The sequence below is a fragment of the Cajanus cajan genome, chromosome 7 (genome assembly GCF_000230855.2).
Source record: "Cajanus cajan strain Asha chromosome 7, NIPB_CcT2T_4, whole genome shotgun sequence".
Classification (NCBI taxonomy): domain Eukaryota; kingdom Viridiplantae; phylum Streptophyta; class Magnoliopsida; order Fabales; family Fabaceae; genus Cajanus; species Cajanus cajan.
In genome coordinates, this window is record NC_138523.1 from 27,860,304 (window position 1) to 27,871,527 (window position 11,224).

General features: G+C 48.4%; 1 protein-coding gene across 1 annotated transcript; it reads right to left on the reverse strand.

Annotated features, from left to right (window-relative positions):
* Positions 1–6,938: 6,938 nt before the first annotated feature.
* On the reverse strand, positions 6,939–8,231 carry LOC109815874 (uncharacterized). Its single transcript, XM_020380691.2, has one exon. The coding sequence runs from the start codon at positions 8,229–8,231 to the stop codon at positions 6,939–6,941; it is 1,293 nt and encodes a 430-aa protein (XP_020236280.2).
* Positions 8,232–11,224: the final 2,993 nt, after the last annotated feature.

Sequence of the window (11,224 nt, forward strand, 5' to 3'; positions counted from 1 at the left end):
CCAAGTCTTGTACCAAAAAGAGAAAATTGTTTGTGAAAACTTTTATCACTCAATTTTGCAATTCTTTAGAAAATTTGTGAAAACCTTTCCTTCGCAAAAATGAGCGATCATTCTCATGATAGTAGTGTGCATGGTCATCATACTCCTAGAAGTCATAAGAGTACTAAAGATGAACTTAAGGAACTTAGGGATTATATTACGAAAAAAGAAATAGAAAATGAAACAATTAGAGAGTTATTAAGCAAACTTGTGGTGAATGGTGAGGCTAGTAAGCCCAAAGTCCATGAGGATAATGAGCCTTCTAGGCCCAAAAGGCATAATGGTGAGGAGCCTTCTAAGCCTTCTATGTTGAAATGGTTTTACTGCCCAAGAGCCATCACTCACACACTCACTTATCTTCAAGTGAAGGGTTTTATAGTAGTCACCATGATGATGGCTACTATCCAAGACCCCCTAGGCAACATAGACCTAAGCATGAATCAAGCCCTCTAAGAGAACCTAAAGTTCAACTTCCTTCCTTCCATGGTAAGAATAATGTTGATGATTATTTGGATTGGGAGATGCAGGTGGAACAACTCTTCACTTACCACAATGTAAGTTAAGAGAGAAGAGCTCCCATGGTTACCCTAAGCTTTCAAGGATATGTCATATATTGGTGGACTTCCCTTGAAAGAGAAGGAAGATCTCATCATGAGCGTCCATTTCAATATTGGAATGACCTTATAAGTGCCTTAAACAGAAGGCACATTCCTCCTTATTTTGAGAGGGAGTTAATACACATGCTCCAAAGACTCCAACAAAGAAGCCTTAGTGTGGAGGAATATAGGCACCAAATGGAGTTACATATGATAAGGGATGGAATTAAGGAAGATGAGAGAACCACCATTGCTAGGTTCCAAAGTGGTCTAAACCTAGATATTAGGGACAAGGTTGAACTACTACCCTATAGAGACATTAATAAACTAGTTCAACTTTGTGTGAGGGTAGAAGAACAACTTAGGAGAAAGCCTAACCTTAGGAAGGAATCTACCTCATACCCTAGGAAGGACTTCAAGAAAGAGGGTCATTCCTCATATTCAAAGGATAGACCACTAGAAAAACAAAGAAAAATCTTCCAATAAAACTAGAACTACAGTAGGAACTCTTTAAATTAATAATGTCAGGACCGGAGAAATTTATTAATTTAGAGAGTTATTAATTTATCGATAAATTAATAATTATTAATTTAAAGAGCTTTTAAGTAATTATACTATACAAAACTATATTATGCTATTCTTATATAGCATAATTCTTTCGCAAACTGTGTAATTTTGATGTAGAATTTAAATCAAATCAGGTTCCCATCACTATTAAATAAATATATCTTGTATATATTAATTAGTTGCATACGCTATACTAATAGTTGATATATTAGTAATATAACGCGTCGATTGTATATATCAATTTCATATATCAATGTACAATTAGAATTTTATACTAGAAGTTTGATTTTGCTAAACAAAATCTATACTAATAATGCATCTGGGGATAACAATCTAAGGATGAACAGTTAGTTTTATTAGTAGTACCGCATATTTTAAGAATTTAACCTACCAAATAATCACTACTAGAAAAGTGTCATTTTCTTGCAAATTTTCCTGTAAAAAAATATTCGCAGAAATTTATTGCGAATTTTCTTGCAAAAAAATATTTGCAGAAATTTTTTGTGAATTTTTCTGCAAAAAAATATTTGTAGAAATTTTTTGCGAAAAATAATTTACAGATATTTCTTACAAATTTTGCTACAATTTTAATAATCATAGAAATTTTTTTCCATGGTAAAAATTTGCAGAAAATATTGTAAGAATTTTATTTTGTTTCTTGCAGATTTTCTTGCAAAAATAAATTTGCAAATAATGTTTACTAAATGGTAGAAAAATTTTAAAGGTAACTATTCCAGCGGATTTTCCTGCAAATTTTAATTCGCAGGAAAAATAAAAAAATATATTTAAATTTATAAGTTTAATATTTTAAAAAAACTTCAAGTCCCACATCTATTGAAAAAAAAGTTGTTCCTGTGTTAGGAAACACACTTCAATTATCCTTGTAGCGGGTCGGATCTTGAGTCTCGGTCTTCTCGTTCCTATCTGGGTAGTCCGATGTGAAAGGGGGGTGCCTGTAAAGACACTCCAACGCTCAAGTAAGTGCTCGGCGTAATAAATGCGGTAGTTGAAAGTTGGTTACGTACCTCGTTGGGACTCTATTTATAGGACTTCTTATTGGGCCGTGATTAGGGACTGGGCCCCGGGAAATTAGGGGGCTAATCCAATGCATTACGTTAATTAAGCTCTTTGAAATCATCTTGGGGCCGGCACATGGTTTTGGCCGAGCATACCGACGTACTCCGTTCGATTCTCGGGTGATCAGTATGTTAGGGTATTCGGCCAAGTGTTTGAGGGTATCCGGCCCAAGTGTTCGAGGGGGTCGGGTGTTCGGCCCAAGTGTTCGAGGGGTCGGGTGTTCGGCCCGAGTATTCGAGGGGTCGGGTATTCGGCCAGGTCGGCCCCCATACGGTATACAACCCCCGTAGCGTCGAGGATGTGAAAGACGAAGACGGTAAGAACCGTGTGAAATCCTGGTCGTCGTCGGAGAGGCAGGGGTGGTTTTGATAAGTCTTGGCGTGGCGTAGCCTGGGTCAGGGCCTCGGGTGATTGAAATGTAGGTTGGGACCTCTGACCACGTGAGGGATCTAGGCCGATCCCTCTAACGCGGGAGCGAATATCGTGACCTCATGGTGAGATAAATATAGGCCGAGACCTCTAACATCTCGTGAGAGATCTTAGGCCGATCCCTCTGACGCGTGGAGCAAATATCGCGATCTCGGTGAGATAAATGTAGGCCGAGACCTCTGACATCTCATGAGAGAGATCCTAGGCCGAGCCCTCTGACGCGTGGAGCGAATATTGCGATCTCATGGTGAGATAAATGTAGGCCGAGACCTCTGACTCCACGTGAGAGAGATGTATGCCGGGGTCCCAAGCCATTAGAGTTTGCGCCGAGGCCTCGGCGGGTGTGGCCTGCCAGGTTAGCCCTAGCGGTTACGGGTCCAACGATTACTAAATCTGGACCGTTGGATGACCTAGATCGAACGGCTGGGGTGTCGGGACGTCTTTTCACCTCCCCCATTTACCTTGCCTATAAATAGGAGGGGGGCTGCTGGTGAATTTACATGCTGTAAATTCGCCGAGCGCTCTCGACTTCAGAAGTGATCGAGTAAACCGATCAAAGGTAAATTTTGTATTCTTTATTCTACTTAATAAATGGATAAGGACTATTCCTCGGGTAGGACTTGTACATCTTCGGAGGCGTCGGTCCGTTCGTCTGATCGAGAGGAATCGGGTTCAAGTGAAATATCACGGTTGCCTCCCTTACAATGTGAAGTGGTCTTTCCTTCCGATTTTGCTGAGCAGGAGGACAGTGGGGACGAAGTGATAGAAGTATCGCCCCCTTTGACTTTGGCCGTGGCCTTAGCACGAGCCACCGAGGTGGACGATAGGGGTTTCGGACAGGTCAACGAACAAAGCGCTCCGGCGAGGGTGACTCACGCCGAAGCGATTGAAGATGCTTTGGTAGTGGTTGACGATGGTCAGGGAAAAGCAGTGGCCGCTCCGAGGACTCAGCCAAAGGTGAAGATTGATTACGGAACGGTGGAGATGCCTGGGTATGAATGGGTAGACGGAGAGTTCGGTGTGTACTTTTCAAAGTTATCCGACCAAGAGCTGTTGGATACTTTCGTGTCTTTAGAGAAATGTTTCGGGAGTGGGGAGGACGAGTTCTCGTTGCTTGCTTAGGCGTGCGAGGACGATGGGCCGAACACCGATTTCATGTTCTTGGAGCGGGGGTCCGATGAGGATGACTACCTCTACGCCTACATGTGTTGGTTTGAGGATCTCGGCGTGACATTGCCCTTCGATGATTTTCAGATGGGAGTCCTCCGTGCTTTGAACGTGGCGCTGACCCAGTTACACCCTAACGCTTGGGCGGCCATGCAAGCGTTCCGTAATCTATGCTTATGCCTGGGTCTAACACCTCGACCTCTCGCCTTCCTCTATTATTACATTTGCCGGCCGAGCAAGCCGGTAAAATGGGTGTCGTTATCTCGAGTGCCGAAGCGTGGATTTCTCCGAGCATTCACCTCCTCTTATAAGGGATTTAAGAGTGGGTTCTTTAAGGTTCGTTGGGGTTCGGATTTGAGACATTACTTCTTTGACCGGGAGGACAATCTGTTATTCCCCTTCTATTGGACGAGGCGGCCGACGCGCTTCGAGGCGATACCTTTTTCCAAGCTCCCCGCCGAGGATAAAGAAATTGTGGAGCTTCTTAATAATTTGTCGAAGGGCTTACCTGTCCGAGGCCTCTTGGACGTATTCGAAACGTCTCACTTCGAGATGGCCTTGCTAGGTATGTGTTTTAGGCTTCGGTAGTGTAGCAGTGTTTTGAATTGATGTTAAAACTTCTTTCGTTGCAGGATTGATGGCCGGAGGGGATCTCGACGTGACCTCCATGCTCGCCAAGCGAGCCAAACATGCCAAGGCTAGTGGAAAGGTGCCACCGGCGAAGTCGGCATTGAGGATTACGAGGGATAAGCCCTCGCCTGTAATAATTCCGTTGGCCGAACAGAGAAAGAGGACAGGGACCTCTCGGCCACGTCAGACCGACCAAAACGTGGAAATCGATCAACCAGGTACTTCCTCCAAACGCCAAAAACAAATAACGTTGGAACAGTCCGGATGTGGGGGGTTTGCTATCCCGGCCGTTGTTGCAGGGTCAAATTTTTTGGCCCCGGCCGTCTAGTTCGAGAACTTGGTTAGCCCGGACCTCGCTACCGGAGGGGGGCTCCAGTATTTGGAAGGTATGTCTATGGAGGTCGAGTACAAGCTCTTCTGCGAGCTCGACGTGCAGACTTCGCTGGTGGCCAAGCACGTGATGATGAGGTCGGCGGTCTCGACTGAGCGACTTCAGACCCGATTAAAGGAGGCCGAGACAACAGTGAAGGAGGCCTTTGCTGCAAATGCTAAAGCTGCAGAGTCGGTCGACGAACTAAAGAAATCGGCCGATGGCTATAGGAGGGAGGCCGATGACTTGAAGCTGTCGGTGCAGAGGATGAAAGTTGAGGCCGCGGTTGCGGCGGCTGAGATTGCTCGGTTGACCGAGGCGCATTCCAAACTCAAAGCCGAGGCCACCGAAAAGATCCTCGAACAACATGATGCGGGGTTCTAGCAAGCAGTCCAGCAAGCCCAGTACTTCTGCGAGATCCCGGTTGACTTTAACTTTAACGTCAGTCGAGATTTTTACGGGGGTAAGTACATCAGTTATGGCAAGTTCCCAAAGGGAGCCAGCCCTGATGACGAGGATCCTCGCCGAGGCATCTCCACGCAGGGGCCGGTACCTCCGCCTTCGGAGCAAGATGATCCAATTATAGACGTGGTAGGTGATGGTAATTCGGATGTCTCGGCCGCGGTGTAGGAACCGATTCTGGTAGAGTAGGTTTGCTTGCTTTTTGTAACCGGGCCGTTAGTGCCTTTTTGTAACTTGGCCATCGGCGCCGGTAGATGTTTAATTTTTTGTAAGTAGCCGCTTTGGTCGACAATACTTAATTGAATTTTCTTTTCAACTTTTCGTGTTTACGTGTTAAATGATATTAACATAAACCGAGTTGTATGTGTGGCCGAGAGGTCGGATTTTGTGATTTGTGACGGTTCGATGCGCGTTGTGTTTGTTTATACTAGTGTGTTCGGTTTCCGTGAACGTTAGGTCATCGAAGCTTCGGCTTGTGTTTATACGAGGATTATTCGAGTTTTAATACGCGTTGTGTGTAGTGCTCGGCCAGGGGCGCGAGTGTGTTCTTCGTCGTTGACCGAACGTTGGTCGGTGTCGTCGCCGTCGAAATAGTGCTCGGCCCAGGCACATCCTTGGCCGAGGAGGGTACTCGGGAGGGAAACATGGGGCGCGAGTGCACATTTCAAACTTGACCGAGGATTGCTCGGGTTTTAGTACGCGTTGTGCGTAGTACTCGGCCTGGGGCACGAGTGTGTTTTTAGTCGTCGGCCGAACGTTGGTCGGTGTCGTCGCCGTCGACATAGTGCTCGGCCCAGGCACATCCTTGGCCGAGGAGGGTACTCGGGAGGGAAACCTGGGGCGCGAGTGTGTTCTTCGTCGTCGACCGAACGTTGGTCGGTGTCACTGCTTCCACGCGTAGTGCTCGACCTGGGCGTACAATAAAATTGCAAACGATATAATAAGATTTTGGAACTTTTATTAATGAAGTGCCTCGTTAAAAACCTTGCCGACCCAAAACCCTCTTTAGGGAAAAAAGAGTCGGCTAAGGAAAAGAGTGCACTGTTACATCAGCTGTAATACATTTTCAAATGACAAGAATTCCAAGTTCTCGGAATTGGTTCTCCCGATAGGTGCTCCAGCTTGTACGCTTCGTTGTTCAGGTTGTGTCGGATTCGGAATGGACCGTCCCAGTTTGGGGCGAGTTTGCCATGTCTCGGATCTTTCCTTGCCTCGCCTGTGGCTCTCCAAATGAGATCGCCTGCGCGGAATTCTCTAGGCTTTACCCTGCTGTCAAATCTTCTTTTGTAACGTTGTTTGGTGGCCTCGGCCACAACTTGTGCTTGGTCTCGAATTTCTTCCACGCTATCCAGGTTTTCCCGGAGCTCGGCTTCGTTGTTCGACTCGTCGTAGTGGGCTCGGCGGAACGAAGGTTCCCCGATTTCCACTGGGATCATTGCATCGGATCCATAGACTAGGCGAAAAGGAGTTTCTTGCGTAGTCGACTGGGGGGTGCATCAGTAGGCCCATAGCACTTCGGGTAACTGCTCGGCCCATGCCCCTTTTGCTTCTCCAAGGCGTTTCTTCAACTCTACCAAGATGACTTTATTGGCTGACTCGACCTAACCATTCGTCTGCGGGTGTTCGACCGACGTGACCTTATGATGTACGCCCAAGCCGTTCAGGAATTCATTTAGTTTTCGGTCGGTAAATTGAAGGCCATTGTCGGTCACTAGAGTGTGTGGGACACCGAACCGGGTAATGATGTTCCTCCATAGAAATTTCTGGACTTGATGAGCCGAAATGCATGCCAAGGGCTCGGCTTCGATCCATTTGGTGAATAGGTCGACGGCGACGATGAGGAACTTGCATTGTCCTTTGGCAAGTGGGAATGGTCCGAGTATGTCGGCCCCCCACGTGGCGAACGGCCAGGCTGGAGGAATGCAATGTAGCTGCTCGGCCGGTTGATGAATCAAGTTGCCATGTCTCTGGCATGGCTGGCATCTCTTTACGAATGCTGCACAGTCGGTGTTCATGGTCGGCCAATAGTACCCGGCACGTAGAGGTTTAGAGACGGTCGTCCTCGCCCCCGAATGCAGTCCCCATATACCCTCATGTACTTCTCGCGTCACATAGTCAGCCTCGACGGGATTTAGGCACTTGAGTAGTGGGGTAGAGAAACCACGTTTGTACAGCTGGCCGGCGATGACAACGTATCTACTGGCTTGGGTTCTTAATCGCTTGGCCTCGGTCGGTTCGGTGGGTGCGATTCCACTGGTGAGGTATGCCTTCAGTTCATCTCGCCAATCAGGGGGATCGTCACGATCGGCTAGCTTAGCGTCAACATTTGCCACCATCTCGGCTTCAATGCTGGGGTGGTCGATCTCTTGTTGAATGATCGTTCTCAAGTGGCCCGGCTTCTTGGTTGCGGCCAACCTAGCCAACTGGTCGGCCCGGGTATTGTCTTCGCGGGGGATGTGTTCGACCAACACCTCCTGGAAATTCGCCTTCAATTTTTGATAGGCATGATAGTATCTCATCATGTTGTGGTCCTTTACTTGGAAATTTCCGCCCACCTGCTCGGCCACTACTTTGGAATCGGTGCGACACTTGATTCTTGATGCACCCATGTCCTCGGCCAGCCTTAATCCGGTCAATAGAGCTTCGTACTCGGCTTGGTTATTTGAAGCTTTGAACCGGAAGCGCAAAGATTGCTCTAAAGTTATCCCTCTCGGTCCTTCTAAGATTACCCCCGCCCCGCTCCCTTGGTTGTTTGAGGATCCGTCTAGATGGAGGGTCCACCACTGTTGTTCAAATTGGCCGTGAGGGTGAAGTTCATTTATGAAGTCGGCCAAGCATTGGGCCTTGATCGGTCCCCTCGGCTTAAAGGTAATATCAAATTGCGAGAGTTCCATTGACCAGGCCATCATCCTTCCGGCGAGTTCGGGTTTGCTTAGTACCTTAGCGATTGGACAGTCGGTATGCACGATAACTCGGTGGCTTTGGAAGTAATGACGTAGGCGTCGGGCAGCTGTCGGTTGATAAAATATATAGGAGCCTGGGTGCCTTCCTTTTCTTGCACCAGAACCGAACTGATCGCCTCCTCGGACACGGCCAAGTACACAAGTAGCGGACTCAGGGGATCAGGCTTCGTGAGGGTCGGCGGGGTCACCAGGGTTGTCTTCAACGTTGCGAAGGCGGCTTCGCATTGTTCATCCCATGAGAAGGTCGAAGCCTTTCGCAAGAGTTTTGTCATCGGACTGATCTTGTCGCCTAGCCGTGGGAGGAATCGGGATAGGGCGACCAACCTTCCCGAGAGGCGCTGCAGTTCCTTAATGTTGCTCGGGCTTCGCATGTCTAACACGGCCTGGCATTTGTCTCGGTTCGCTTCTATGCCTCTCGCGGATAGCATGAAACCTAGGAATTTGCCTCCTTTGACCCCGAAGGTGCACTTTTCGAGGTTGAGTCTCATGTTGTGCTTGCGGAGCTCACCGAAGATTTCGGCTAAGTCGGCTAAGTGTCCGGACAGAGAGTTGGACTTGACTACCATATCATCCACATATATTTCGATATTTCGGCCGATTTGACCCTGAAACACCTTGTCCATTAACCTCTGGTAGGTCGCTCCGGCGTTCTTCAACCCAAACGGCATCACTTTATAACAAAAGTTGGCGCTCTCGGTTATGAACGCCATCTTCTCCTCGTCGTCCGAGTGCATCCTTATTTGGTTGTAACCGGAATAAGCATCCAAGAAGCTGAAGATTGAATGTCCGGACGCTCCGTCGACTAGTCGGTCGATACAAGGGAGTGGGTAGGTATCCTTGGGGCAGGCCTTATTGAGGTCGGTATAGTCGGTGCACATTCTCCATTTCCCATTGGCTTTTTTGACTAACACTACGTTGGCTAGCCAAGTCGTGTAAGTGACCTCTCTGATGAACTTTGCTTGCAACAATTTTTTCACCTCGGCATCGGCTGCCTTTCTCTTTTCGTCGCCCATTTTTCTTTTCTTCTGTGCGACTGGTCGAGCGTCTCTACATACTGCTAGTCGGTGACATAGGAATCTAGGGTCTATCCCCGGCATATCCGACGCTTTCCATGCAAACAAGTCTCTATTGTCTTGAACCGCTCGCTTCACCTGGTTCGAATCGTTTTTGTTCAGCTGAGATCCTATGTGTGTGACCTGTTCGGGTGTTTGCCCGAGTTGGAAAGGAACGAGGTCTTCGGCTGGCTCGATTCGATCCTCCTCACCCAGGCGTGGGTCGAGATCTAAGCCCTCTGTCATCTGTCTTATTACATTTACGCCTGACAACGTTGACGGGGGGTCGGATACGGGACGGACCTTTAGGCTAGAGAGATAGCATTCTCTTGCTGTCTTCTGGTCGGCATGAACGGTTATTACCTGTCCATCTCTCGACGGGAACTTCATGCACAGATGAGGGGTCGAGACGATGGCTCGGAGTGCGTTGATGGAGGGTCGGCCGAGCAGGACATTGTAGGATGTGTTCGCATGCACAACGATGTAACGGATTTTGATTTCTCGGGAAGACTTTTGGTCGAAACCGAAGCGAGTGTACAAGTCGATGCACCCCCTCGTCATTACTCTTTCACCAGAAAACCCTACTAACGGTTCGTGATATGGTTCTAGGCTTTCTTCTGGAATTCCTAGTTGCACGAACGTGTTCCAATATAAGATGTCGGCCGAGATCCCCTGATCGACCAACGTCTTCTTCACGATGCAGTTATGCATTTCGACCGAAATTACCATGGGATCGTCTTGTACAGGGTCGGCGCCACGAAAATCTCGGTCAGTAAAAGTGATGGGTGGCATCTTTGGCATTCTTGGCTGGTTCACATTATTCACTGATCGGATAGCTCAAAGGTGTCGCTTTCGTGCTGAAGAGGAGGAGCCGCCTCCGGCAAAGCCCCCGGCTATTGTATTGATCACCTTCCGTGTTCGGTCATTGTCCTCCCTGGGACGCTGTGATCGTTCTCGGCATTCAGCCGAACGGGATCGGCGGTGTCGGTCCCTCGGTGGACGAGTTTCACGAAAATGCTCTCTTTCCCTTGACCCGTGGTCTTGGGAGGTGGTAAAGCTTTTGAGGTGACCCTGTTTGATGAGGTCCTCGATCTTGTCCTTCAATGCCGAACACTCTTCGGTGGAGTGCCCCCGGTTTCGGTGGAATCGGCAATTCTTTGCCTTGTCGGCTCTAGGGGGCGTGTTCGCTCTTTTCGGCATCGGCAGGATTTCTGACGCAAGATCCTGCTCCATTACTTTGGCCCTACTTGCATTGAGGGGAGTATACGCTGTATAGCGGGGTCCTCTCGGGGGGCGGGTATTTAGGGGCTCGGCGTTGGTCTTCCTCACTGGTTCTCGTCCGGGCTCCTTTCGGCTATAACCCTCCTCGGCTCTGGCCTGATTCCGGATCTCCGCCAACTCCTCCATTTGCATGTATTTTTCTGCTCGGCGTCGGAGGTCATTCATATCCACCGGCCGTTTTTTGCACAAACTGTTTACGAAGGGTCCGGGCCTGAGTGTCGTGCTCAGCCGGTCCATTGCCACGGCAGGGTTGAGGTCGCCGATTTCCATAGCGATTTTATTAAACCGGTCCATGAAAGTCCTCAGACTCTCCTTTTTCTCTTGACGAACCCCCGCTAAGGCTAGTGAGGTCGTCCTGTACGGCTTGCTCGTTGCGAACTGGAGAGTGAATTGGGACGACAATTCGTTGAACGAGTCAATGGAAGAGCTCGGTAACCTTGTGAACCAAACCAAGGCCCTTCCTTTCAGAGACGTGGGGAATATTCGGCACAAAGCCGAGTCGTCTTGAGTGGAGAGAGTTGCTTGAGTCAAGAAAACATTCAAGTGCTCTTCTGGGTCGGATGATCCGTCGTACTTCTCGATCGGCATGCT